Source organism: Theropithecus gelada, chromosome 6 (genome assembly GCF_003255815.1).
Source record: "Theropithecus gelada isolate Dixy chromosome 6, Tgel_1.0, whole genome shotgun sequence".
NCBI classification, from domain to species: Eukaryota; Metazoa; Chordata; class Mammalia; order Primates; family Cercopithecidae; genus Theropithecus; species Theropithecus gelada.
Genome location: NC_037673.1, coordinates 146,571,320 through 146,596,426, shown reverse-complemented (window position 1 = coordinate 146,596,426; position 25,107 = coordinate 146,571,320). Strand labels below are relative to the sequence as shown.

General features: G+C 53.0%; 2 protein-coding genes across 5 annotated transcripts in view; both read left to right on the top strand.

Annotated features, from left to right (window-relative positions):
- Nucleotides 1–18,070, top strand: part of PDGFRB (platelet derived growth factor receptor beta) — a 42,297-nt gene extending 24,227 nt beyond the window's left edge. For all 4 annotated transcript variants that reach the window (XM_025387939.1, XM_025387941.1, XM_025387942.1 and 1 more), the window contains 15 exons: nucleotides 1,031–1,154; nucleotides 1,726–1,937; nucleotides 5,029–5,123; nucleotides 6,098–6,230; nucleotides 6,840–6,944; nucleotides 7,306–7,416; nucleotides 8,464–8,623; nucleotides 9,595–9,755; nucleotides 10,614–10,732; nucleotides 10,932–11,054; nucleotides 11,811–11,922; nucleotides 12,368–12,467; nucleotides 13,082–13,187; nucleotides 14,071–14,303; nucleotides 16,007–18,070. In XM_025387939.1, the coding sequence (XP_025243724.1) occupies nucleotides 1,031–1,154; nucleotides 1,726–1,937; nucleotides 5,029–5,123; nucleotides 6,098–6,230; nucleotides 6,840–6,944; nucleotides 7,306–7,416; nucleotides 8,464–8,623; nucleotides 9,595–9,755; nucleotides 10,614–10,732; nucleotides 10,932–11,054; nucleotides 11,811–11,922; nucleotides 12,368–12,467; nucleotides 13,082–13,187; nucleotides 14,071–14,303; nucleotides 16,007–16,190 (2,078 nt within the window). In that variant the 3' untranslated portion in view covers nucleotides 16,191–18,070. The remainder of the gene's footprint in view (nucleotides 1–1,030; nucleotides 1,155–1,725; nucleotides 1,938–5,028; nucleotides 5,124–6,097; nucleotides 6,231–6,839; nucleotides 6,945–7,305; nucleotides 7,417–8,463; nucleotides 8,624–9,594; nucleotides 9,756–10,613; nucleotides 10,733–10,931; nucleotides 11,055–11,810; nucleotides 11,923–12,367; nucleotides 12,468–13,081; nucleotides 13,188–14,070; nucleotides 14,304–16,006) is intronic.
- Nucleotides 18,071–18,538: 468 nt separating this feature from the next.
- The window catches only part of CSF1R (colony stimulating factor 1 receptor), a 59,848-nt gene continuing 53,279 nt past the window's right edge, over nucleotides 18,539–25,107 (top strand). The window contains exon 1 of the mRNA XM_025387591.1: nucleotides 18,539–18,642. The gene's annotated coding sequence lies outside the window, so the exon portion shown is untranslated. The remainder of the gene's footprint in view (nucleotides 18,643–25,107) is intronic.

Below are 25,107 nucleotides of genomic sequence, written 5' to 3'. Positions count from 1 at the left end.
GTACTATTAACTCAGTAGGTATTTACTGAGCAACTACCATATGCCTGTCTGTTCAAGGTTCTTGAACTTCCCTCCCTGCCTTTGTGCAGCTTGCATCCGAGTAGGGGAAGACAAACACTAACAGTAGGGAGGCAAACTCCAGCAAATTACATAGGTTAGAAGGTAACTAACACTGTGGGAGAGGAAAAACAGGGGCCGGGTAGGGAAGATTGAGAGTGGGGCACAAAGTAATGGTGAGAGTTGCACATTTGATACAGTGATCAGAGCTGAGGAAGTGACATTTGCATGAAGACTTGAAGAAGGTGAGGACATTAGCTCAATGGATATTTGAGGAAAGGGTACCTCAGGCAGTGCAAAGGCCAGAGAAGTCGCTGAAAGGCCTGTGTGGTGGGAACAGGACTGGTGAGGAGAGAGGTGGGAGATGAAGTCGGAATGGGGATAGGGCAGTGGGGGCTGGGAGAAGGGCAAATCGAATAGGTCTTTGCGGGCCTGCTCCAGACTTTGGCTTTTACTGTGACTGAAATGAAGAGCCATGGCAGGGTTTTGAGCAGAGGAATGACATGATAATGACTTAATGTTTTGTCAATTAACTTTCTAAAAATAAATTTATTTTGAAAGACAAAATGTAACCTTTCTATTGTAGGTGGAAAATTGGCATCATATATCATAAATATAAAGCAACCCCTAAAATAAACTCAGAGAAGATCAAACAATGCTATTAAATGCTGGCTTCATGAGCTTGGTGGCCCAGGGCTCTGAGCTTGAGGCCTAGGCTCCCTTTGTTAAAAGGGAAGATTAGCAAGTCTCAGAGAGGTGTTAAAGACAGACTAGCACCCTGCTGAGGCGTTCCCTTTGAAGTACCCAGAAGCAAACCCATTGATTTTCACACTGATTCCTGGTATTTAATGTTCACCTGCAGTCTACATCCCTCCTCCCACAAGAGGGACTCTGAGTCAGGTCCTCCCCGAGGACCTGTCCTGTTAACTGCGCTGACTCTCCCACCTCCTGACCCAGTGCCCTCTCCATGCAGTCCCTGTCCGCGTGCTGGAGCTAAGTGAGAGCCACCCAGACAGCGGGGAACAGACAGTCCGCTGTCGTGGCCGGGGCATGCCCCAGCCGAACATCATCTGGTCTGCCTGCAGAGATCTCAAAAGGTGAGCAGACCTGGGCCTCAGTCGCCCAGGGTCCCCCAGCTGGCTAGAAAAAACTCGTGAAGGTTATCTAGTCCCACCCGTTCTTCATGGCATATTGTTACAGGCATAGCGTTGCATCGTAGGAGGCCAGGTCACCGCCTCCTTGGTCCTACTCTGTATGACCTAAGTGATCGCTTTTCCTTACCTTTACCCCTGGGCAGTTTGGCCTAGCAAAGTGTGGGGTCTGAGCCCCAGAGACCTCACCGGCCCTGTAGATCAGTTCTGCACTCCTGGCCGGGCTGATTCTAATGTAGTGGACAAAGGCAGGATTCAGTGCAGGTTCTGCCTCTACCCCATACACTGTGTGACCCCGAGGGTCAAGTAAGAATGGATTTTGCAATCAGCACCGTCAGTTCTGGGCTGGGAGCACCCCCTGCTGACCAGTAGAGGGAGCACAGGAGGAGCCCGCTCGGAACCAGGCAGTGGGACAGAGGAACTGGACACGTCCTGCCTCCTTCCACCAGTTTCTCCTTAGTTTCCCTGTCTGCAAGGGGAAGGGGCTGGCAGGCAACCCTACCGGCTCTCCTGGCAGGTGTCCACGCGAGCTGCCGCCCATCCTGCTGGGGAACAGTTCTGAAGAGGAAAACCAGCTGGAGACGAACGTGACGTACTGGGAGGAGGAGCAGGAGTTTGAGGTGGTGAGCACACTGCGTCTGCAGCACGTGGATCGGCCACTGTCGGTGCGCTGCACGCTGCGCAACGCTGTGGGCCAGGACATGCAGGAGGTCATCGTGGTGCCACACTGTGAGTCCCCAGCCTCGGTGGCCCCTGATGATTCCAACCCCTACCTTAACTCTGCCTAATTGGTGCTGTGCCCATGTACCCACAGCAGCCAAAGGAGTTAGCGTGCCCAGGGGCAAACAGGAGCATCGTGAAACCCTGCGGTGTACATGCATAGGAACATGTTCCAGCATACACAATATGGGTACACATGCGTACAAACACAAGTCTATAAACCATGGATATGAATAGCACTATGCCCTTCAGTGTACATATACTCTATGTATGTCGTAAGCCATGTAATGTGCATGCCTGTTCCTTGAACATAGGTGCAAATCCTCTGTGTGTAGATATGTAAATCGTGTACTGAAGAATGCCCAATCCCCAGTCACTCCTGTAAAGCTAGAGTGTATGTGTATAAGCATATACGTGTGCACTATGCACGTCCATGTGTGTAAACCCACCACATGTTCGTAAGCCATGTACATGAGCGTGCCTAATCCCCAGACATCTGTTTAAACCCACAGTGTATGTCTGTATGCATGTACCTGTGGGTACACAATTCCTATACATGTGTACAAGCAATGCGTGTACAATTCCTTTGCATGCATGCAAACTGGCATAGTGCATGTCTGTAAGCATATAATTGGAGCACACCTTTCTAGGAAAGTGTACAAGCATAATTCCCGTACACATATGCCTGCTGTACAATGTACCTCTGTTAGCAGGTACACATACATGTGTAATTTCTGCACATATGAACAATGCCTACTAGTGTCTTGATGCTTTTGTGTATTTACCTGCCCCTCCTTATGCATACATGCACCTGTATGCATGTGCTTCATTTATTCATATTTCTTCTTCATTCAGTAAATATGAGGACCCAACTTCTCATTGAAGTATAAAGGTCAAAGGGTTCAACCCTGCCTGGACCTCCCAGTACCCATAGTCCAGAGAGAGAAGGCAGACAAGGAACTTGGCAATTTCCCCCAGGATCACCACATTAGGGGCAAAGCCTAGAGGGAGAAGGGGTCCCATGCCCAGCTATGGGATCCAGGAAAGTATTCTAGAAAAGGGACCTTTAGGTCAAAACCTAAAAAATGACTAGGAGTTAGCCTGGTGTGGAATGGTGTCCCAGTCAGAGGGAATGGCCTGTGTAAAAGCCCAGAGGCAAAATGAGTTCCTAGAAATGAAAGGAATTCAACTCAATCTGGCTGGAGGATCGAGTGTGTGGATACTTAGGGGCTGGAAGGGCGGCAGATAAAGGGGAAGGAAGTGCTGTGGGATGGAGCTACAGGGGTCGGCAGATCTAGAGCAGGAAGGGCTCCAAAGGCCATGTGAGGCATTTTGGTTTCTGTGTATGCAGGTCCTTGGGCGTGTTCCTGCACATGCCTGTCTAGGGCTGCCTCCTGTCCCCTGCCCTGTGGTGGATGGGTGGGCTTCTTCTCATCCCCTCATTTCACCTATGCTTCCACACATGCATACACATTCTCTGAGCAAGTATGTATCTGGGCAGACAGTGTGGACAGCCTGAGTGGAAGACCAACTCTGAGCCAAGGCAGATGTGACACTTTTGTGTGACTAAAGCCTGAGCGGGAAGCTGAGCACCAGCCCACAGGGCCTGGGACGGCTGCAAGAGGGCTCCTTCATGCCTCCAGCAATGGTTGCCTAGAAGATGCAGGCTTCCTTCCCAGGACCGAGATGTGTGATGAGTGGGAGGAGGGAGGAGAAGAGGGATGTTGGTCTGGGGCCCTGAGGAGGAAGGCATGGAGAGAATGGATAAGGGTGAGAGATGAAGTTGGAGCGGGAAGAGGTAGAGTCATGAAGCCTCTGCCTTATGTGCCATTTTAGGATTTTGGCCTTTTTCCTTTACTGATAACATGGTGAAGCATCCAAATTTTGTTTGTTTGTTTTTGAGACAGAGTCTCACTCTGTTGCCCAGGCTGGAGTGCAGTGGTGCGATCTCGGCTCACTGCAAGCTCCACCCCCAGGTTCAAACAATTCTCCTGCTTCAGCCTCCTGAATAGCTGGGATTACAGGAGTCCACCACCATGCCCAGCTATTTTTTGCATTTTTAGTAGAGACGGTGTTTCACCATATTGGCCAGGCTGGTCCTGACTTCGTGATCCGCCCTCCTAGGACTCCCAAAGTGCTGGGATTACAGGCATGAGCCACTGCGCCCAGCCTGCATCCAAATATTTTAAGCATAAGAATGGCATTCACTTAGTAATTCAACAAGTAGTACCAGGTACCTACCATGTGCCAGGTGTGGTTTTAGGGACTGAGGTTATAGCAATGGATGGGGAGGAGGAGGTGGGACAGGACTCCCTGGGGAGCAAAGAAGCACAGATTGGGGACAGAAGAGGAGGGAATAAGTTCCATGGGACATCATGGGTGGCCAGCGGGGCAGGGTAGGGGAGAGGCGGATCTGGCGGGGGTGGATGGGGAGAGTGGGAAGCACAGCAAAGAGGCTGAGGCCTTGAGGGTGGAGGAGACTCGAGGCTTGTAAGGGCCAGTGTGAGCCCCACTTTGTAACTACCGTCACCACCCCAACCCCAACTGGGCCCTTTGGGTGGAGTGGAGAGGAGGCAGCCTCCATGCTGAGGTCTGGATTCATCAGGCTGGGGGTCTCAGCCATTGCTCCGTCAGTGGCCACTCACTCCGTCCACCAGCCACTCGGTCAGGCATAGAGTCTGACCAAGCTGTAGCAGCCCCAGCAAGGGTGTGGACTCAGAGGAGAGGTAAGCCGCAACCCAGCCCTCAGGGGCTCCAGGGCTAATGGGAAGTCCAGGCAATGGACTGGAATCCAGAACAGGATTTGTAGCCCGTCTAGAGTTCTGGCAGCAAGGCCAGACTGACTGGCAGTGCTGAAGGGATGCGGAGGCCAGCAGTGATCTGAGTGGGGGTAGTTACTGAGGGGATGGGGTATTTACAGGACAGTCTGAACGTGCAGCCTAGAGCGAGAGGCTGAGGGTCTGACACCGCAGGCTAATGGGGAGGTGGGTGCTTCTATTCTGCACAGGATGTGTACGGAGGGATCTGTGATGCCAGAGATGGGGTCAGGGGAGGGCAGCTGCCCAGTTTGCTCATGGCCTGCTCTCATCTCTGCCTCCAGCTTTGCCCTTCAAGGCAGTGGTGATCTCAGCCATCCTGGCCCTGGTGGTCCTCACCATCATCTCCCTTATCATCCTCATCATGCTTTGGCAGAAGGTAAGCCCCTCCCTGGCCTAATGGGTGAAGACTGGCACATCACTATTTTGCATGAATTCCACCCCTCTGCCCTCCTTGAATGCTGCGTGATCTGGCCACACGCAGGGCTCAGCATGGAACTCAGGTGGGAACTTACGTAGAGTGATGCTGGCTGTCCGAGCTTCCTCTACCCCCAGCAGTCTGGGCCAACCTGAGCCGGGCCTAAGCTATCCAGGATTCTCTTCCCCTACTGTGTCACTAAGTCCCCGGGTCCTGCTGAGGCACCATTCCTCTCATCCTAGCCATGGAGCATGGGACCTTTGTGGTGGACTGCATGGGCTCCAGGATTTTTCCAGCTCTCACCCATGGAGACCCCGTGATTCTACTGAAATGCATTCTGATCGCGTTAGTCTGTAATTTCAGTGTTCTACTCTGAGATTTCACCATTCTGTGATTCCAACATTTTAAGCTTCCTGAATCAGGATTGCAGCACCTCATGATCCCATCATTCTAAAATTCCAGCCCTGTGGTTCCAACACCCTAAGATGTCAACATTTTAAGCTTACATCTTTCTGACTCACCCAGCATGGGGAGGGCATCCGCATCCAGCCGAGTGCCCTACCTGGTGTCACTTTCTGGGGTCACCTGCTCCACCACTTCCATCTGAGGAGCAGCTAAGGCTGGGAGAGAAGCTGGAGAGGAGGTTCTCATGAGCCAGGCCCTCAGCTGCCAGTTGCTCCTCAGTCTGCCAAGTTCTGAAGCCTCCTCTGGGACCCCTTGGTCCCTGTTCCCTCCGAGCCCATGAAGACCTTGGCTCAGTTGAGCACTTGCTGTGTGATTTCAAATATTCCCCTGCTCCTCTCTGGGCCTCAGGGTCCCCTGCCCCTCTCTGGGCCTCAGGGTCCCCTGCCCCATGTGTCCTAGATGGATGGACCTAATGGGCCTCAAGGTCCAAGGCCCCCTCTGATAACTAATTCCTGGGGTTGGGCCTCCAGAAGCCACGTTACGAGATCCGATGGAAGGTGATTGAGTCTGTGAGCTCTGATGGCCATGAGTACATCTACGTGGACCCCATGCAGCTGCCCTATGACTCCACGTGGGAGCTGCCGCGGGACCAGCTTGTGCTGGGTCAGTCCTGGGAGGCCTCAGGTGGCAGTGTGGGGACTCAAGATGGGTGGGAAGACTCTCTGAGGTCTGGTCCCAGCCTTGTCATGACTAGCTATGAGACCTAGGGCTGGTGTCTTGCCTTCTCTGGTCCGCTGTCTCCTGCTACGTACAGTGAGGACAAGACAATCCCCCAGGAACTGCCTAGCATTGAGATTCTATGATCCTGTGACCCCGTGAGACGGGGCCCCTATGTGACAAAAGTGGAAGAATTGAGGACAGGCTGAGTGGCAGGCCGGGTCTGGCTGGGGAAGCTGAGGGGGTACAGAGGAGCGTGCTTCCTTGGGGAGGGAAGAAACTTTCCAGAGATTAAAGATGGGGCAGAAAGCAGGCAGGACTTAGATGAGATGCCAGGAAAGACAGGGAGGCATTGTGGTTGCAGGAGTGTGTTTAGGGAATACCCTGAGTCCAAGGTGGTTTAAGTAATGTCTAGGTTGACCTAAGAGAGTGGCTCTCTCCCCTCACTGGGCAGGAAGGGTGGCAGCGGGGCGGGGGATCGGGGGGAAGGGGGCAGCGGGGGGAGTGGTGCAGCTTCCTGGTAGGCCAGGAGCTGAGGGATCATCTCTGCACCAGGACGAACCCTCGGCTCTGGGGCCTTTGGGCAGGTGGTGGAGGCCACGGCTCATGGCCTGAGTCATTCTCAGGCCACGATGAAAGTGGCCGTCAAGATGCTTAAATGTGAGTAGTCCTTGGAGCCCTCCACATCTGGGCCTTCACCTCTCCCTGCCCCTCCCCACACACTTAGCCTCTCCCAGGGTGGCCTGATGCTGATTAGCAGGCACAAGAGGGGCCGTCACACTGCAGCAGGCGCTGCTCCCGAGTCTGGTTTGGGAAAGAGGGTTCCCCACCCTGGCCTCCTTGGCCTGCCTCCCCCTACCCTGGCCTCTTCCCCTCCTCACAGTGTGGGTGCTCACCCCTCGCCAGGCTGCATGAGTCTTGCAGCACAGGGCGGGGCAGAAGAGTCAGAATAGGCTCCTGTGGTGGGGCCTCCGTGGAGCCTCCATAACTGGGCCTGCCCTGGGGGCCCCATTTTCCTCAGCCACAGCCCGCAGCAGTGAGAAGCAAGCCCTCATGTCGGAGCTGAAGATCATGAGTCACCTTGGGCCCCACCTGAACGTGGTCAACCTGTTGGGGGCCTGCACCAAAGGAGGTACCGAACCCACTGCCCCAGAGGACTCAGGGAAAGTGCCCACCACCAAGGCCAGGCCCCGCCTACCGCCTCCTCAGGCCTCACTCAGCAGCACACTCCTGCTGGAGGGTCCGTGCCCCCCCACTCCAGCGCCCCCACTGCACGGTCCCAGAGGGCGGTGGGGTTTAGAAACTCACAACGTCACAACACCTTCTCAGCTGAACGATTAGTCGGGTCACCAGTCCTAGCAGCTTCCAGACCATGGTGTTGGCTGATGCTTTTATTTTTACAACACATTTTGAAAACCAATAAATAACAGCTCACATGACATTAAGATGCGTTATACGCCCACCATTGGAGACCACCAGCTTGCTAATTGGGGGCTACCTTTATTTGATCATAGAAGAAAGTCTCTGTGGCCAACTGTGTTTATTTGAAGCTCTGATTGCCAGTTAGGCTGAAAAAAAAAATGTTATCACCATTTGCAGCTGCTTATTGTGAGATCTGGGATTTTCCTCAGCATTATGCAACCAAAACAAAATACAGAAGTATGTTGGGTACATAGACTTATTCACGTCCGCAATGATCACTCATTTCAAAATTTTTGTTCGCGTAGATATCTTCAAGTTCTCACTGACTGACTTTAAGTAAACGCATTGTAGTTGAATTTAACTACTGAAGTGATTATTGTAAACAGTGGCCTTTATCTGCTTTCTATACTGGGCTCCAAAGTAAGCTTTAGTTTGAAAACATATCAATAAGAGCCAACACTGTGGACTTGCCACGTGCCCAGCCAATAAAGACATCATCTCATTAATCCTCATGGCAGCGCTTTGTGGTGGGTTTAATTACCCCACTTAACAGCTGGGGAAGGTAAGGCTCAGGGAGACTCAGTACCTTGCTCTCTGCCACAGAGGCAGGAAAAGAACCCAGATTTGCAAGGCACTGAAGCCTCCTAGCCGTCATGCCAAAGTGTCTCTCCCACATCCAGCCCCTGATTAGCCTCGTGGCCTTGAGGAGACGCCCGAGGCCTCCGTAGGGACTGTCCCTGAGCCTGTCCCTCCGCAGGACCCATCTATATCATCACTGAGTACTGCCGCTACGGAGACCTGGTGGACTACCTGCACCGCAACAAGCACACCTTCCTGCAGCACCATTCCGACAAGCGCCGCCCGCCCAGCGCGGAGCTCTACAGCAATGCGCTGCCCGTTGGGCTCCCCCTGCCCAGGTACCAGGAGGGAGGCCAGGGACTGAATCTTTGGGATACCTGAGGAGCACCGCTCCTTCCCCTCCCTTTGTCCGGGAGGAGAAGCTGAGGCTGTGACAGGGCAGGGAACAGAATCACTCCTGGAGCTAGGGCTGTTCTACAAGGTGGCCCACCCCAGATGAGGGAATAACAGTGATGCCAGGCCCTGTGCTGCTAAGCCCTCTACACATGTGACATGCCATCCCTGTGTCGTGGGTGTTTGCCCTTCAGTCCCGGGCACGCAGTGATGGAGGAAGGGACAGAGGCTGTGGTGAGACGAGAGCCAAGCTCCCAGTTTGCGCAGCGGTGCTCCAGACTGTGTTCCTGTCTACAGCCTCTACACACCAGCCTCCACACTGCCCCTTAGGGAGCTCAACTCCTTTCTTCATCTTTTCCAAAAAGAACATTTCTTAGTTCTTTTGCTGATTACAAAAACAAAGACAAGAGTAGCTTCAGAAAAGCGTGAAAGACCGTAAAACTCACTCCTGCCCTCTCCAATGTTTTGATCAATTTCCTTCCCATCTTTTTCCTGCCCGTAGAGACATGTGTGTAGAGCCCCACAGCCCTTTGGGGAGCTGATGCTACAGGCATAGGTATCGGGGTGACTCCTGGCTGCCCACACTGGGTTGCAGCCAGGCACTCCTATGGCCAGGTGGCCCTGGGGAGGCCACAGGAAGGCGCCTCTGTACACACCCATCTTGTGACCTTTGCCTTGGGGTGCTGTCATCGCCTCTGGGTGTGAGCTCTGTGGGTTCTAACTGTCATTTTGGCAGCCTCAGTGCCCAGCTTGGCCCAGCAGGTTGGTTGAAAAGGGTCGATCCATGGGCATTCCTATTGGGATAGCCTGAAGGATGAGTGAGTGTGTGAGAGAAGAAATTCATGAGTGGCAAGGGGCAGGAGGGGAGGGGAAGGCAAAGCCTCCAGGCTCTTCTGTGATGCTCCTTTACCCCCAGCCATGTGTCCCTGACTGGGGAGAGCGACGGTGGCTACATGGACATGAGCAAGGACGAGTCGGTGGACTACGTGCCCATGCTGGACATGAAAGGAGATGTCAAATATGCCGACATCGAGTCCTCCAACTACACGGCCCCCTACGATAACTACGTTCCCTCTGGTGGGTGGACACAGTACCCCACACCCACGCAGGCTGATGCTCTTCACATGCCCAGCCTTGCCAAAAACCCTGGGAAGAAGGGAGTCTCGTGCCCATTTCATAGATGTGGAAATTGAGGCTAGCCACCTGGCAAAAACTGCTCTGTAGTGGACCACTGTTTGTGGGTCCAGAAACATGCATAGAACCCACAGGGAGGGCCGGGCGCGGTGGCTCAAGCCTGTAATCCCAGCACTTTGGGAGGCCGAGATGGGCGGATCACGAGGTCAGGAGATTGAGACCATCCTGGCTAACACGGTGAAACCCCGTCTCTACTAAGAAATACAAAAAATAGCCGGGCGAGGTGGCAGCGCCTGTGTAGTCCCAGCTACTCGGGAGGCTGAGGCCGGAGAATGGCGTGAACCCGGGAGGCGGAGCTTGCAGTGAGCTGAGATCCGGCCACTGCACTCCAGCCTGGGCTACAGAGCGAGACTCCGTCTCAAAAAAAAAAAAAAAAAAAAAAAAAAAAAGAACCCACAGGGAGGGAGAGAGCAGGGATGTGGGAGGACCTGGCCTTTTGTGGTGCTAGGGAAAGTGATCTACTCAGCTTCGGCCCCAGGCTGGTCTAGTGTCCCTGAGAGGCAGGCAGGCAAGGGCTGGGCAAAAGTGGCCCAAGAGCTAATGCCAAAAATGTTTCTGGCCAGTGAGGGCACTGATAAAGCAGGAGAACTTTGAGTTCGATATTAAGAAATCATTCTCCTTTTAGGGGGGACCTAGGCAATGAGTAGCCACCTGTCTTGGACATTCAGGAGCCAAAGGGCAGGGGTCCTGTGGGCCAAAAGGAGACATAAGATAGCAGGTGACCCTCTGCTTCTCCTCTAGCCCCTGAGAGGACCTGTCGGGCAACTTTAATCAATGAGTCTCCGGTGCTAAGCTACATGGACCTTGTGGGCTTCAGCTACCAGGTGGCCAATGGCATGGAGTTCCTGGCCTCCAAGAACGTACGTGTGGTTGTGGTAGAGCACAGTAGGGGCTATGGGGAAGTGGGTCAGCCAGTCAGCCAGCATCCTCCAAGAGCACCCGCACACCAGGATGGCCTCTCGCATGTGGGCAGTGTTGCATTTTCCCAAAGCCCTTGACATGGAGGTTCTTTCCCCACAATTGCCCCCAAGGCCTCAGCTCCCCTCTCCCCAAACCCAGTGCGTCCACCGAGACCTGGCGGCCAGGAACGTGCTCATCTGCGAGGGCAAGCTGGTCAAGATCTGTGACTTTGGCCTGGCTCGAGACATCATGCGGGATTCGAATTACATCTCCAAAGGCAGTGTGAGTACCTTCCCTGGCCCTTGTGGGGCTGTCACCATGTGTCTGTGACCACAGGAACAGTTTCCCTCCTGACTAGTGTGGCTGCAGCTCATGGGATATCTGTGTGGGGCTCCTCGTGGCCTGCTCTGACAGCGGTGGTGGGCTGTGCCTGCCCAGCTATGTGTGCAGGGACAGGAAGGGGAGCCGCCCAGGAGAGCATGGAGCAAGTATAGCAGTGGGGAGGGCTGGCTGTAATGGGTCCAGGGTGGGGGAAGGGGGAACAGGCCGAATGTGTTGTTCCGGCAGTGGTGGGCAGAGGAAGGAGCCCAGGTGACAAGGCAAGAAAGATGAGCAGGTCACACGCAGTAGCTGGGATTGGTCTGGTTAAAACATGATCCTTCTGCCTGTCTCTCATCTCCCCACTTTTCAGCAAACCCCAGATGGAGGGATGCTAGGCCCAGAGATCAAATGTAGCCAGGATGAGAGCTTGGGGGGTGCCTTGACAAGTCCCTGGCTCCCCCACTTCACTACTCAGACCCTGGAGATTTTCCCCAGGGACAGGGGCTGCCTTGTCCCCAGCTAGTGAGAAAAGAAACAGCTTCTGGTCCTCTGGCCAGCACTGGGATGGACATGGGAACTGTGACCAGGGCCCTCACAGGGAATGGGAGGGAGAAGTGATTGTGGGTGGGAACTGCCAGGTACCCTTCTCCTGTCCCAGGTGCAGAGTGGGGCTGAGGTCCTTCCCTGCACTCAGCACCTATCCTGACCTCCCTACAGACCTTTTTGCCTTTGAAGTGGATGGCTCCAGAGAGCATCTTCAACAGCCTCTACACCACCCTGAGCGACGTGTGGTCCTTCGGGATCCTGCTCTGGGAGATCTTCACTTTGGGTACGCTTGCTTCTTCCTCCAGGCCTCAGCATCCTGGCCTGGGGTCTACCTCCAGCAATCACGCCTCTGGCCTGGTGGGGCTATGGGACAAGCCCTGATACAGGGATCCTGGTTCAGGTCCCAGCTCTGCTACCTTCTCCCTGCTGTGTGATGTTAGCAAATTCTTTGCCCTCTCTGGGTCTCTTTAGCTCCCTGTGTGAGTATTGACAGGTTTGGACAGTGACATCAGAAAGCCTGCTTGGCTCTCACATTCTGGCTGTCTATCCTGGGGAGGGTTGCGGTCTCTGTCCAGAGCCCATGAAGGAGCCCACAGTTCCAAATGCCAGGGCCACTGCCCCCTCCCCCATACCAGGGCCAGCATGGCTCTCCTTGTCCTGTAGAAGAGGGTGCCCTGCCACTTTTCCAGCCCTGAGCCTGTGTGTCTCTTGTCTATGCTCCCCAACAGGTGGCACCCCTTACCCAGAGCTGCCCATGAATGAGCAGTTCTACAATGCCATCAAACGGGGTTACCGCATGGCCCAGCCTGCCCACGCCTCCGACGAGATGTGAGTGGAGCTTCATGCATTTGGGAGGATTTTGTACTGCAAACAATAGATATCCAACTCTACTGGCTTAAACCAAAGATGAGAGATTTGTTAGCTCAGAGATCTAGAAAGCCTTGGTGTAACTGGATCCAGCCGTGCAAAGGATGGCATCAGGAACCTCTTGTTCTAGCCCTGAGCTCTGCTTTGCTCTGTGTGGCCTCATTTTCAGGCCAGCATTGCTCAAATGGCTACCAGCAGTGCCAGCCTCATGTCCTACTGCTTGCTGCATAGTGTCAGCAAAAGTCCCAGAGCTGACCTTCAAGGGCTCGGGTGGGGTCACATGCCATCAAGAACCGACCGCAGAAGCTGCAGGACTGAAAACGATTGGCCAAGTTTGGGTCCTGTGCTCACCCAGGCATAGTCAACCTGTGGAACCATGTGGAATGGGGGCTCTGAGAGGGCCTCCCAAGGGAATATCCAGAGGCAGGACCTCTGGATACACCCAGCCACCACTTCCCCCCAGCTCCTTTCCATGGCTCACCTTGTTCTGAGAGGCAGCAGCCTCCCACTCCCCCAGCCCAGCCTTGTCCCCTGAACCCTGGGCCAGAGACCCTGACCCTTCTCCTCGTCCCCAGCTATGAGATCATGCAGAAGTGCTGGGAAGAGAAGTTTGAGATTCGGCCCCCTTTCTCCCAGCTGGTGCTGCTTCTCGAGAGACTGTTGGGCGAAGGTTACAAAAAGGTATGTTGAGGCAGGGTAGGGGTGGAACACAGAGAGCTCTGGTGTAGAAGTCAGACACCAAGTACAAGGCTCTGTGTGATGGGCTGGCATTTAGGGGACCACCCTTTGTCCTCTCTGGGCCTCAGTTTCCCTGCTGGTTCTAGGAGGGGATGGGCTGGCGCTATGAGTTTATTTTAGCAGCACAGAGCTACATGGAAGCTGATCGATTAGATGCAGGGAGGGGGCCTAGAGCCCTGTCTGTCCTGCTGCCTCCCTCGGGCCTTTGCATCCATACCGAACCATGGGGCTCCTTCAGAAGTGTGAATAACCCCAGGTTACATGATCATGAACCACCTGACCACTTGGATCCTGTCATAGGATCGTCTCTCCAAGGCCCAAAGAGCCAGCAGAGCCCTGAAACCCTGCCCGGTCCAACAACAGGGCTCCGAGTGAGGAGGAAATACACACCGCCTTTGACACAGAGGCAGCTCCTTCCTTGGGTCCATTTCTCACCCCCACTGCGCCCCGGGGATGGTCCCAGGGACCTGGGAGATGGAGTAAGGTCATCACCACTTCACAGCCAAGGAAACTGAGGCCCTGCGGAAGGAGGCTGAGGCAGCATGAGAGCCTGTGCCTGTCTGCTCTGAAGTCGGGGAAGAGTTAGAGTCCTGGGTGCGGTTCTGATAACTGCCCCTCCCTGGGTGGTCCTGAGCTCACCACGCCTTGTAAGATTCTATGTGAGATGGGAGGTCAGCTCAGCCGTGTGGCTTGGGCAAATCCCTTTCCCCTCTGAGCAGCGGGGAGCTTATTTATACAAAGGGGGATGGGCCAGGTTAGAAGATCCCTGAAGGCAACTGTGGCCTGACCATCCCTGTTTCTTTGGTTCTCCCTGCCCTGGGAGCAGAAGTACCAGCAGGTGGATGAGGAGTTTCTGAGGAGTGACCACCCAGCCATCCTTCGGTCCCAGGCCCGCTTGCCCGGGTTCCATGGCCTCCGATCTCCCCTGGACAGCAGCTCCGTCCTCTACACTGCCGTGCAGCCCAATGAGGGTGACAACGACTATATCATCCCCCTGCCTGACCCCAAACCCGAGGTTGCTGACGAAGGCCCACTGGAGGGTTCCCCCAGCCTAGCCAGGTAACCACTGTGGCCTGGGGCCAAGGATATCGTGTGTGTGTGTGTGTGTGTGTGTGTGTGTGTGTGTGTGTGTGCGCGCGCGCGGGCGCCTGCATGCGTGCTGTCAGGCTTGCCTCAGAGGTAAGTTACCTAGGGTAAATACTTATCCCTAACAACAAATAAAAGAGAGAATGGAACTCATTTGAACTTTGATGCCCTGAGGTGGAAAGGGCAGGTTAGTAAAAACAAAAGTATGGGCTGGGAATTAGTTGCAAGGTAGCTATTTCCTTTAAGGGAGCCCCCAGAGGTTATCTATACTCTCTCATCTCTAGGTCCTGTCCTAGCCCCAAGGAGAAGAAGCAAACCTACTTAGCATCCCCAGCACCCCAGTTGTTACTCATGGCCAGCCAGAGGCCTATGTTCTGTTCTTCAGCACCATGCCCTGGGGCTGGAGAGAGCCTCCAGGGTTGCAGGAGTCAGAGGCGCCTACAGGAATTCAGGACAGAATTCAGATTGGGAAGGAGATTGTGGTTTTCTTTTACCTTGGGAAGTGGTGAAGTTACAGCTCAGCGGGGGCTTTCTAGGAGGACCCTGCTGTTGCGGGGACTTGATGTCCACACAGGATCTCCCCTTAACTGGAGAGAAGGGCTCCTCATGAGGCCATGCCCACCTCCAAAGCAAGATCCAGCCCAAGGTGAAGTGGCTGGAGCCCCAGGCTGGGGTACTGTCCCAACTCTGCCACTAGCCGCTATGAGACCTGGGAAGGCTTTTCCTCTGAGAGCCTCAGTTTCTCCATATGTGCCAGGAGTGCACACAGGCCTTAGAAGGCTCCCAAAGGCCCTCATTGCTCTAACTGTTGAAGAGACGAACCATCCAAGAGTTCCAGTGGATGGCGCAGAGGAGTGAAGTGCAGCTCTCCCACAGCTTGAGGTGTGAACGCAGAGGAGTGAAGTGCAGCTCTCCCATAGCTTGAGGTGTGAATGCTTGCCTTGTTTTGTGCCCTCAGACAAGCTGCTTCACTGTGTAAACATTGGTGTCCTCTTCTTTTTTTTTTTTTTTTTTGAGATGGAGTTGCACTCTTCTTGCCCAGGCTGGAGTGCAGTGGTGCGATCTCGGCTCACCGCAACCTCCGCCCCCCGGTTCAAGCAGTTCTCCTGCCTCAGCCTCTCGAGTAGCTAGAATTACAGGCATGCAGCACCACACCCAGCTAATTTTGTATTTTTAGTAGAGACGGGGTTTCTCCGTGTTGAGGCTGGTCTCGAACCCCTGACCTCAGGTGATCTGCCCGCCTCGGCCTCCCAAAGTGCTGGGATTACAGGCGTGAGCCACCGCACTCGGCCGGTGTCCTCTTCTATAAAATATGAACAGTAAAAGTACTTCTATCAGGCGGTCATTGCAAGGATTAAATGAGATAGCATACACCTTTAGGGGTGCAGAGGAGGCAGATGCTGGTGGATGAGAAAGGAGCTTTGGAGCCAGCCAACCCTGCTCCGAAGTTCCAGCTCCTGCACTTCCCTGCTGTGTGAAGTGGGGCAGTGACATAACCTCTCTGAGCCACACTTTCCTCATGGTGCAGGCCTTGCGTAGTTTTCACAAGAGTTAAATGAGCCAGAGTGTGTGAAGCCCATGGTGCAGGGGCAGACACACCGAAGGCTCTTCGTGACTGCTGCTGTAATCCTCCTGGGCTCCTTCCTAGCCTGTCACTCACTGCCTCCTTCCTCTAGCTCCACCCTGAATGAAGTCAACACCTCCTCGACCATCTCCTGTGACAGCCCTCTGGAGCCCCAGGAGGAACCAGAGCCAGAGCCCCAGCTTGAGCGCCAGGTGGAACCAGAGCCAGAGCTGGAACAGCTGCCGGATTCAGGGTGCCCCGCGCCTCGAGCGGAAGCAGAGGACAGCTTCCTGTAGGGGGCTGGCCCCCACCCTGCCCTGCCCAAAGCTTCCCCTCTGCCAGCACCCAGCACCTCCTGGCCTGGCCGGGCCTCCTGTCAGCCAGGCTGCCCTTATCAGCTGTCCCCTTCTGGAAGCTTTCTGCTCCTGACGTGTTGTGCCCCAAACCCTGGGGCTGGCTTAGGAGGCAAGAAAACTGCAGGGGCCACGACCAGCCCTGTGCCTCCAGGGAGGCTAACTGACTCTGAGCCAGGGTTCCGCCCAGGGGACTCCGTTTTCCCATATGTAAGATGGTAAAGTTGGGCTTGATGCCCAGAATCTAGGATTCTCTCCCTGGCTGATAGGTAGGGAGGTCGAATCCCTCCCTGGAAAGATTCTTGGGGTTATTGAGGTGGTAAATTAACTTTTTTCTGTTCAGCCAGCTACCCCTCAAGGAATCATAGCTCTCTCCTCGCACTTTTATCCACCCAGGAGCTAGGGAAGGGACCCTAGCATCCCTGGCTGCTGCCTGAGCTGGGGCCTAGCCTTGGGCAGTGTTGCCTCATCCAGAAGAAAGCCAGTCTCCTCCCTATGATGCCAGTCCCTGCTTTCCCTGGCCCAAGCTGGTCTGGGGCCATTAGGCAGCCTAATTAATGCTGGAGGCTGAGCCAAGTACAGGACACCCCTAGCCTGCAGCCCCTGCCCAGGGCACTTGGAGCACATGTGGCCATAGCAAGTGCCCGTGTCCTTGTCCTTCAGGCCCATCAGTCCTGGAGCTTTTTCTTTATCACCCTCAGTCTTAATCCATCCACCAGAGTCTGGAAGGCCAGACGGGCCCCGCATCTGTGATGAGAATGTAAATGTGCCAGTGTGGAGTGGCCACATGTGTGTTCCAATATATGGCCCTGGCTCTGCACTGGATCTGCTATGAGACTTTGGAGGAATCCCTCACCCTCTCTGGGCCTCAGTTTTCCCCCTGAAAAAATGAACAAGTCGGACTTATTAACTCCAAGTGCCTTGCCAGCACTAACATTCTAGAATATTCCAGGTGGTTGCACATTTGTCCAGATGAAGCAAGGTCATATACCCTAAACTTCCATCCTGGGGGGTCAGCTGGGCTCCTGGGAGATTCCAGATCACACATCACACTCTGGGGACACAGGAACCATGCCCCTTCCCCAGGCCTCCAGCAAGTCTCAAGAACGCAGCTGTCCAGGCCTTGACTTAAGAGTGACAGCCGGTGTCTTGGAAAGCCCCCAGCAGCTGCCCCAGGGACATGGGAAGACCACGGGACCTCTTTCACTACCCCCGATGACCTCTGAGGGTATCCCGGGCAAAAGAGACAGAGGGCAAATGAGATCACCTCCTGCAGCCCACCACTCCAGCACCCGCGCCGAGGTCTGCGTCAGTTATGTCTTGTAAAGGACAAGAAGCTTCAGATGGGTGCTCCAAGAAGGATGTGAGAGGTGGGCGCTTTGGAGGTTTCCTCCTCAACCACCAGCTGCCCCATCCCTGAGGCAGCACTCCGTGGGGGTATGGTTTTGTCACTGCCCAGACCTAGCAGTGACATCTCATTATCCCCAGCCCAGTGAGCATTGGAGGTGCCAGGGGAGTCAGGGTTGTAGCCAAGACGTCCCAGCACGGGGAGGGTTGGGAAGGGGGTGCAGGAAGGGCACCAGCCCTGCATTGCAGGTTGGCACCTTACTTCCCTGAGATCCCCAAAGTTGGTCCAAGGAGGGAGAGTGGGCTCTCAATACGGTACCAAAGATATAATCACCTAGGTTTACAAATATTTTTAGGACTCACGTTAACTCACATTTATACAGCAGAAGTGCTATTTTGTATGCTGTTAAGTTTTTCTATCTGTGTACTTTTTTTAAGGGAAAGATTTTAATATTAAACCTGGTGCTTCTCACTCACAGACTTTGTAGTGTCTCTTGGGTTTGGGTTCCTGTCCGTGGGGAGTGTGGAGTGGGGCACATGGGGCTCAACCAGACGCAGATCCCCAGACAGATCCCTTCAGCTCTGAGTCTCATTTCATTCATCTGTTAAGTGGGGATTTTCACTCTCCCACCCCTCTCCAGAAGCTGGGTGGCCTAGACCTTGGGCTTGGTTTCCCAAGGTGGAAAGCGAACAGGCTTTTCTGGCTCCGCAGAGCCTGGCCTTGAGTCGGGCAGGAGGGTGTGGGGCTGCAGGGCCGCTCCCAGGCTCTGGTGCTGAGGCGCCCCACTGCCCCCACCATGTGCTTTGGCTTTGGCTATCAGCTGGGACACCCTCCCCTCCACTCCACCCACAGGCCCGGATTGAGGCCAGTGTGCTCCGTGACAGGCAGCTGCTAGAGCCCAGATTCCAGGTCCAGGTGAGTCATGGTCAGGCCCCAGGTGGGAGAAGGGCAGACAGAGTGTCCAAAAGCGTGAGAGCATGAAGTGAGGAGAAGGCGGAGAAGAGAGAAGAGGAAGAGGAAGAGAGGAAGCAGAGAACTGCAGCCAGGGTAAGGACAGGGGAGGGAAGAGGGTGGTGACCAGGCTGTGGCTTTGAGGGCAGAGGGTATCCACCTGCAGGACCCAGACTCCTCATGGCTGCAGCAGCTCAGGGGCTGTGGGGCCCGCATGAGTCATAGGCTCTCCTGCCAAGCCTGTGGGACCCCGGCCTGTGGGACCCCGGCCTGTGGGACCCCGGCAGGAACACAGGGCCGGGGCAATAGGGCTAATGGGGGCAGGGGGTAGAGTGCAAGGGGTCTCGGGCCCAGGCAGGGATTTGTGGCCCTCCCACCGGGGCCCAGAGTCTTGTACTTGGCTCACTTGAGGTGGACTGGGTGTCAGCCTGAGGTCCATCACTGTGTGTCCTTAGCTCCTCCCTTGATCCCTCTGAGCTGGGGAAAGGGCATCTCCATTAGAGCGCGGGCGGGGGAGAAGGACCTCATTTTGGAACCACAGGCCTCCCTGGACTGCCTCTAGAAGTCTGGGGCTGTGGCTTCAAGTGGGGAAAGGAATGAAGCCATGGGACAGTTCTGACTCACAGGCCCAGCCGCCAACTCAGGGGCAGCTGAGCCACACCAGGGAAAATACCTGATGGCTATAAGTGTTGGCCATGCAAAGCCCACCGTCCCAGGGGTCCTGGCTTCAGAAAACACCCAGTGCCTGTGACTTCTCTTCTAGCTGTGGCAGGAGTTGAATGAGGTGATACCCAGATCTGCCCTGTAAAGAAAATAGCCCACATTCCAGACAGGGATTATCTTTGCTGATACAAAAGCCTCTGTCTGGAGGTCAGAAGATCTCAGCTCCCTGTGTCTCAGGCCTGCTCCTTATGGGAACTTGAGTGGATTACACCACATCAGGCTTCAACTTCCCCAGGGCTAAATGGAGCTAGATGCCACACTAAGACAAAGGATGATAAAAATCTGGCTACTACTATCCAACAGTTATTACGCCCCAGGGCTATCTGGTTGCTTCACACACATTTGCACATTTTACCTTCCCATCAACCCAGTGACCTGAGTCCTACTATTATCCCATGTTACAGATAAGACACCAGTCCAAGCTGTTGCTGTTTTGTTTTGTTTTGTTTTTGTTTTTCTAGTTAAAGAAGTTTATTCATGGGCAAAGTGTGAGGGTAGTCATCAGGAAACAGGAAAACCAGAGAATGGTGATCAGTGCTTCCCTGTGTGTGGCAAGGTGAGGATGGTTTATATAGCCAAACACAGGAGCAGGCAACACAATTACCTTTTCCACACACAGGTTAACGTAGAGATACAGGATTGGACTGGCTACTATTGACTACACTTTAAGGGGGCTGCTTAACACTCATTTGTAAAGAGGTAAAGATCGTCAGCGTGTCATTTAGTCCAGGTTTGAATAAAGAATGGGGAGCCTGGTTAAAGTATAACATTCTCAACACAAAAGCCAGGAGGCAATGGTCAGAGAGCAGTCCTGTGACGTGACCCCATTTCCAGGGCTTAACTTTTCCCATTGGCAGAATCAACTGGGGAGGTCCTGAAATTTTATTTTATTTTCACAATTTTGATTTGCATTCAAATCAAATCAAATGTGCATTCAGGGAGGTTTTGAAGTGACTTGCCCAAGATCATCTGGTCGGTGTGGTAGGGATGGGGGAGGAGCCCAGGTCAGACTGACTCCCAAGTCAGCACTCAGGGAGGTAAAGGGCCCACCCAAGGTTGCAGAGCCGGGAACTGAGGAAGCCTGCGACAAAACTCCTGTCTTCTGTCTCCAGACCTTCTGGTGCTGTGTTTCCCCAAGAGAAAGGATAGGAAAGGGATGGATGAGAAAGGAGAGCTAACATCATCCGAAAGCCAGAGAAAAAGAATAAAAACTAATTTGTGGGAGGGCTTGGGCCTCTCAGGCTCCTGTGCAGAGGGCAGGCAGGGTCTGGGGTAACCACAGGTCAGCCCCTGCTGGGCTCCTGCCTCCCCATCTCTCCCCTCAGGCGGGCCCAGGGAAGACGGGTGAGCTGGGATTTTCCTCCCAGACAGATGAGCCACTTGGACTGCACAATTCTTCCGCCACCCCACTCACGGCCGGGGTTCTTGTTCCTGGAAAAAGAGGGAAAGACTCAAAAGAGCTATTTCTGCCGGGGCCCTGACCTGCCGCTGAGGAGGGCCTCACAGCTCCCATTCAAGTCCTTTCTTTGAATTAGGGCACCGTCTCTAACAGGCCCCTCTTATTTTAGTTATAATGTTCGGTTTTACAATTAAAATTTATTTTTATTGAGCCTCAGGATATTTCCTTCTGTCTTTGAATATGCCTTTTGTTTCTAATTTGTGCAACCATAAGTTCACGTGAACCTCATGGATGTTGGCTTAGGCAAGTGGCTTCTATGTACTTAGCGCTGATTCCATCTTAATAAAGCCCTGTGATCTGACAAAAAAAAAAAAACCAAAAAACTTGATACAAGTATTTATGTCATATATGCCTGTATTTAAAAATCCATTACCAAAATACATAATATAGAAAGAGGAGGTCTTTGTGTATTTTTATATGTTAAATGCAGTAACACTTTAAGTCTTTATTCTCTTTATTCAGCAACTCTGTGTGTACAAATTTATCTTGTTGAAATTCTGCCTCTCACTATAGTTTAGTTATATTTTTCAAAGTTTTTTTCTTTGTATCATACTAATATTTGTATCTGTACCTATCTACATAGAATATAACTATAATCTTCAACAAAACTCCCACTACCATTGTGCAACTTTTTGTTTTTCACTTAACAGTACATCATGGGCATCCTCACAGGTCCATGGGAAATACAGATATTAATTCATTCATTTTGAGAGATGCACATAGTTTAAAAGCAAGCCTGTGCCAGACATTATTTAACTACTGTTAGAAATGCAAAATGCTTGTTCCCCAGTGCCACAAAGAAATAGCACTCGAACATAAATTTAATTTCCTCAGCAAGGCAATTTTTACTTTCTGCAGAAAGGGTGCTCCTGGCAGATGGAACAATGGTGAGAGCACACCTGGACAGGGGAAGGGAAGAGGTTCTTATTCCTGACACAGGTAGCCTCTACTGCTGCGTTGTTCCCCTATTGGCTACGGTTGGACCACATAGTCTAAGCTAATTCCGATTGGCTATTTGAAAAAAGGAGCAGGAGTACAAGCTGGAGTGCCGGGGTGAGTAGTTTAGTGGGAAGGGTGGATACAGAACAGGTGGCTCAGGATGAGTCGGGACGGAGCAGGTGACTCAGGTCAAAGCAGGTGACCAGGGGAACAGATGTGAACTACTGATTAGGACAGTGGGAAAGTTGTTTACCGAAACTAGAAGCAAGGGGGCGAAGAGATGCAGGCAGTTAAACTTTAAAATGGAGAATCAAAGAATAAGAGCTGAACATACTGACATACTGATTCTTTGAAGAGAAACTTGGGGTTCACTGTATTTTTAACACCAATCTCCTACTGAGGGGCATTTGGACTATTTCCCATTTTTTAGAGTTATAAGTTATGCTACAATGGCTATTATATATAAAATATGTTTGTTTTTGCATATTTAAGTATTTGTTTCCATAGCATAAATTCCTAGACACTGAGTTGTTGAGTAAAGAGAATAAACATTTAAAATGTTACTGAAGTCTAAAAATTCCCTTTAAAATACATGTCATAGTGCTCTGGGTGGCTAAGAAAATCAAACACAAACAACAGAAACAACGTTATTTAATTCTAGCTAAGTGCTCTGGACTGGTGGAGGAAATATGGAGCCTCTTTGGTTTATTGAGAAAAGTCATAAGTGGGTGACAGAAAAGAGTTGAAGACAGAAATGTGCCAAGTTGAAACATTCTCCTTGGCATAACCAGAAGCACCAAGAGGGCTTGGCAAGGCAGGAAGCTTCCCACAGTGCAATTCAGTGCTGCTGCAGCTCTACTAAGCCATCACCCCACGTCTAGACAGGGCATCCCACCCATTGGGAAACCCAGCCTTCCCTCGCCACCCTGCTCTGCCCCAGTCCCTCATGGTGAGTGGTGTGCTACTATCAGTGGTCCCATCTGATCCTCACAATTAGCCTGTGAGAGGAGCCTCCAGATGACGAAGTTGAGGCTCAGAGCCATCAAGTGACTTGGCTACAGTCACCACAGGGAGGCTCTTGCCTGCCAGCCTCCCTGCTCCTACCTTCCCCGGGGGTGTCTAGGTCCAGTTCCAGATCTCAGAGTGGCCAGCAGGCTGAGCCCTGGGGTCAGGGGCCAACTGCCTACACAGAATGTGGCTTCTGGGATTTCCTGGGGGGGCTCCTCCTTGAGATGGGGTTCTGGGGCCGCTCTGGGCCATGAGAGTTTCCCACAGCTCAGAAGAAAATCTGCCATGGCTGTGTAGGGGTCTGGCGAGGGGCCGTTGGCCTGGGGCAGGGAACTGGGGACATCACAGAAGCCAAACTGTCTCCCTGTACCACCCCCTCCCAGCTGGCTCTTCCCTCACCCACATGTTCTTGGCATACGGGTCTGCCCTCTCCAGCAGCTCCCACCCCCCACCCGCTCAGGGCTCCTCTCCTTCTCCTGCCGGGCTTCACAGCCGGCTGCCCTTGCCCAACTCCCCTTTGCAGATCCACAGTCTCTGGTTTTAGATTTTGTGGGTCTTCACTGCAGGAACTAGAAAAGTCACAAACATGGGGAAGTAACACAGTTTCTGGAAAATCACAGAATTCTAAGTCCTTGTTTCCCCCTCTGAAGAGACAAGAGGGAAGCTGCCACATCCGAAAATTTTTCTTCTTCATTCTTGATCTTCCTGAAGCATAGTGATGGTCTTGGTGCTCCCTTGCTCAAACATCTTCAGTGGCTCCCCACGGCCCAACAAAGTTGAGACTCCTTCATGGAATCTTTAAGGTCCTCCCTGATCTGATTCCAACCTCTCCTACTGCCTCTCCCACATCTGCCCTCCAAGGCCCATCCACCCTGTGTGGGCCCCTAGCTTCCTGACCTTTGCACCCTTTTTTGGTGCTGCCATCACCACCTAGAATGCCTAGTCTTTTACAGCTGAAGGTCAAAGTCTTGCTTAAGTTTCTAGCCTAGCAAAAGCTACTTTCTCCAAGAAGCTTTCCTGATTCCTGAGCTGAAAGTGGTTTCTCTTTGCATTCCTTCCTCTGTGCCTCTTATGGGCCCTCACATCTGTTCCGCATTCTTTGCCTCCCATACCCTTGCACTCTTATGCCTCCAGGCCTTTACTGTGCTGTTTCTCCTTCTTGGAACATTCCTTCCTCCTCCCTCTATCTCTCCCCCAACTCCTCACCCTTCTCACTCCCTCTCAGCTCAGTTAGGGCCTTCCTCGACTCTTCTCTCCTGTGGTCCCAGGACATCTTGCAACTCCCCCTGTGGCCTGGTTCCTCTCCTGACTCTGACAATAGGCTGTGAGCTGCAGAGGGGAGGGAGCACACCCAACCTGTTCACCACCATGTCCCCAGGGCCAGGGACAGTGATTGAGAAATATCTGTTGCATGCCCTTCACCTGCATTATTGTCTCACTGGATCTGAGTCAATAGCCCCTTCCCCACTTCACATATGAAGAAACAAGGCCTTGAGAGGCCAGGGACCTGGCTGTGGTTAGGAGTGGGGAATGAATTCCTGGTCTATCTGGCTCCAAAGCCTAGGCTGTTCCCCTTTACCCTCGATCTTCCTGAGAGCCCCCGCTATTGATGAAGGTCGGCGGTTGAACATGTGGGCTCTGGCTCTGGGTTCCTGGGTTCAAAACCCAGCTCTGCCACTTAGTGTAACTCCGGGCAGGTCACTTACCATCTTTCAGCCTGTCTTTCTTCATCTGTAACATGGAGTAATTACAGCTTTCCCCTAAGGTGGCTGGAAGGATCAATGAGGTGATCTGTGCAAACAACTCAGTCCACAGACTGGCATGAAGAGTGAGCTCAATGGACAGGATGACCCAGAACAGTCCTTCTTCATGCCCCTGTGTTAATGCAATTATTAATAGCACCCCTTCCAGTCTCAAAGGTTCCAAATTGGATGATAAATCATGTTAATGTCCATAGATGTCAGGTATTATCAGCTGCACTGTATAACACCACTTAGCTACTTGCCTTACCTCCCACCCAGGCGGTGAGGTCCCTGCATGCAGGAAAGTGCTCTGAGCCTTGGCCTTCCTGGGCCCAGAACAAGGCCTGACACATGAAGCATTTGCTGAATGAATTGCTTTTGGGGTTGGAGAGCTTCTACTTGCTCTTCATTTATTCATTCATTCACTGGATTGTTTACACGTTTCTTCATGCGTCTAGCATTGACTGAGCACTCATCTGCCAGTCAGGGCCAGGTGTGGAGGGCATAAAGAAGACCAGAAGGGTGACTGGCCCTACCAGGAAACTCCTGCTGCAGAACGAGGGGGTCAGAATGACATCACACCAATAACCACTCTCATAACTGTGCTTGTGTTGACAGTGAGAAGTACCAGGAAGCTCAGGGAGCCACAAGAGACGATAAGACAGGCACTCAGTCTGGCAAAGGGAGGCG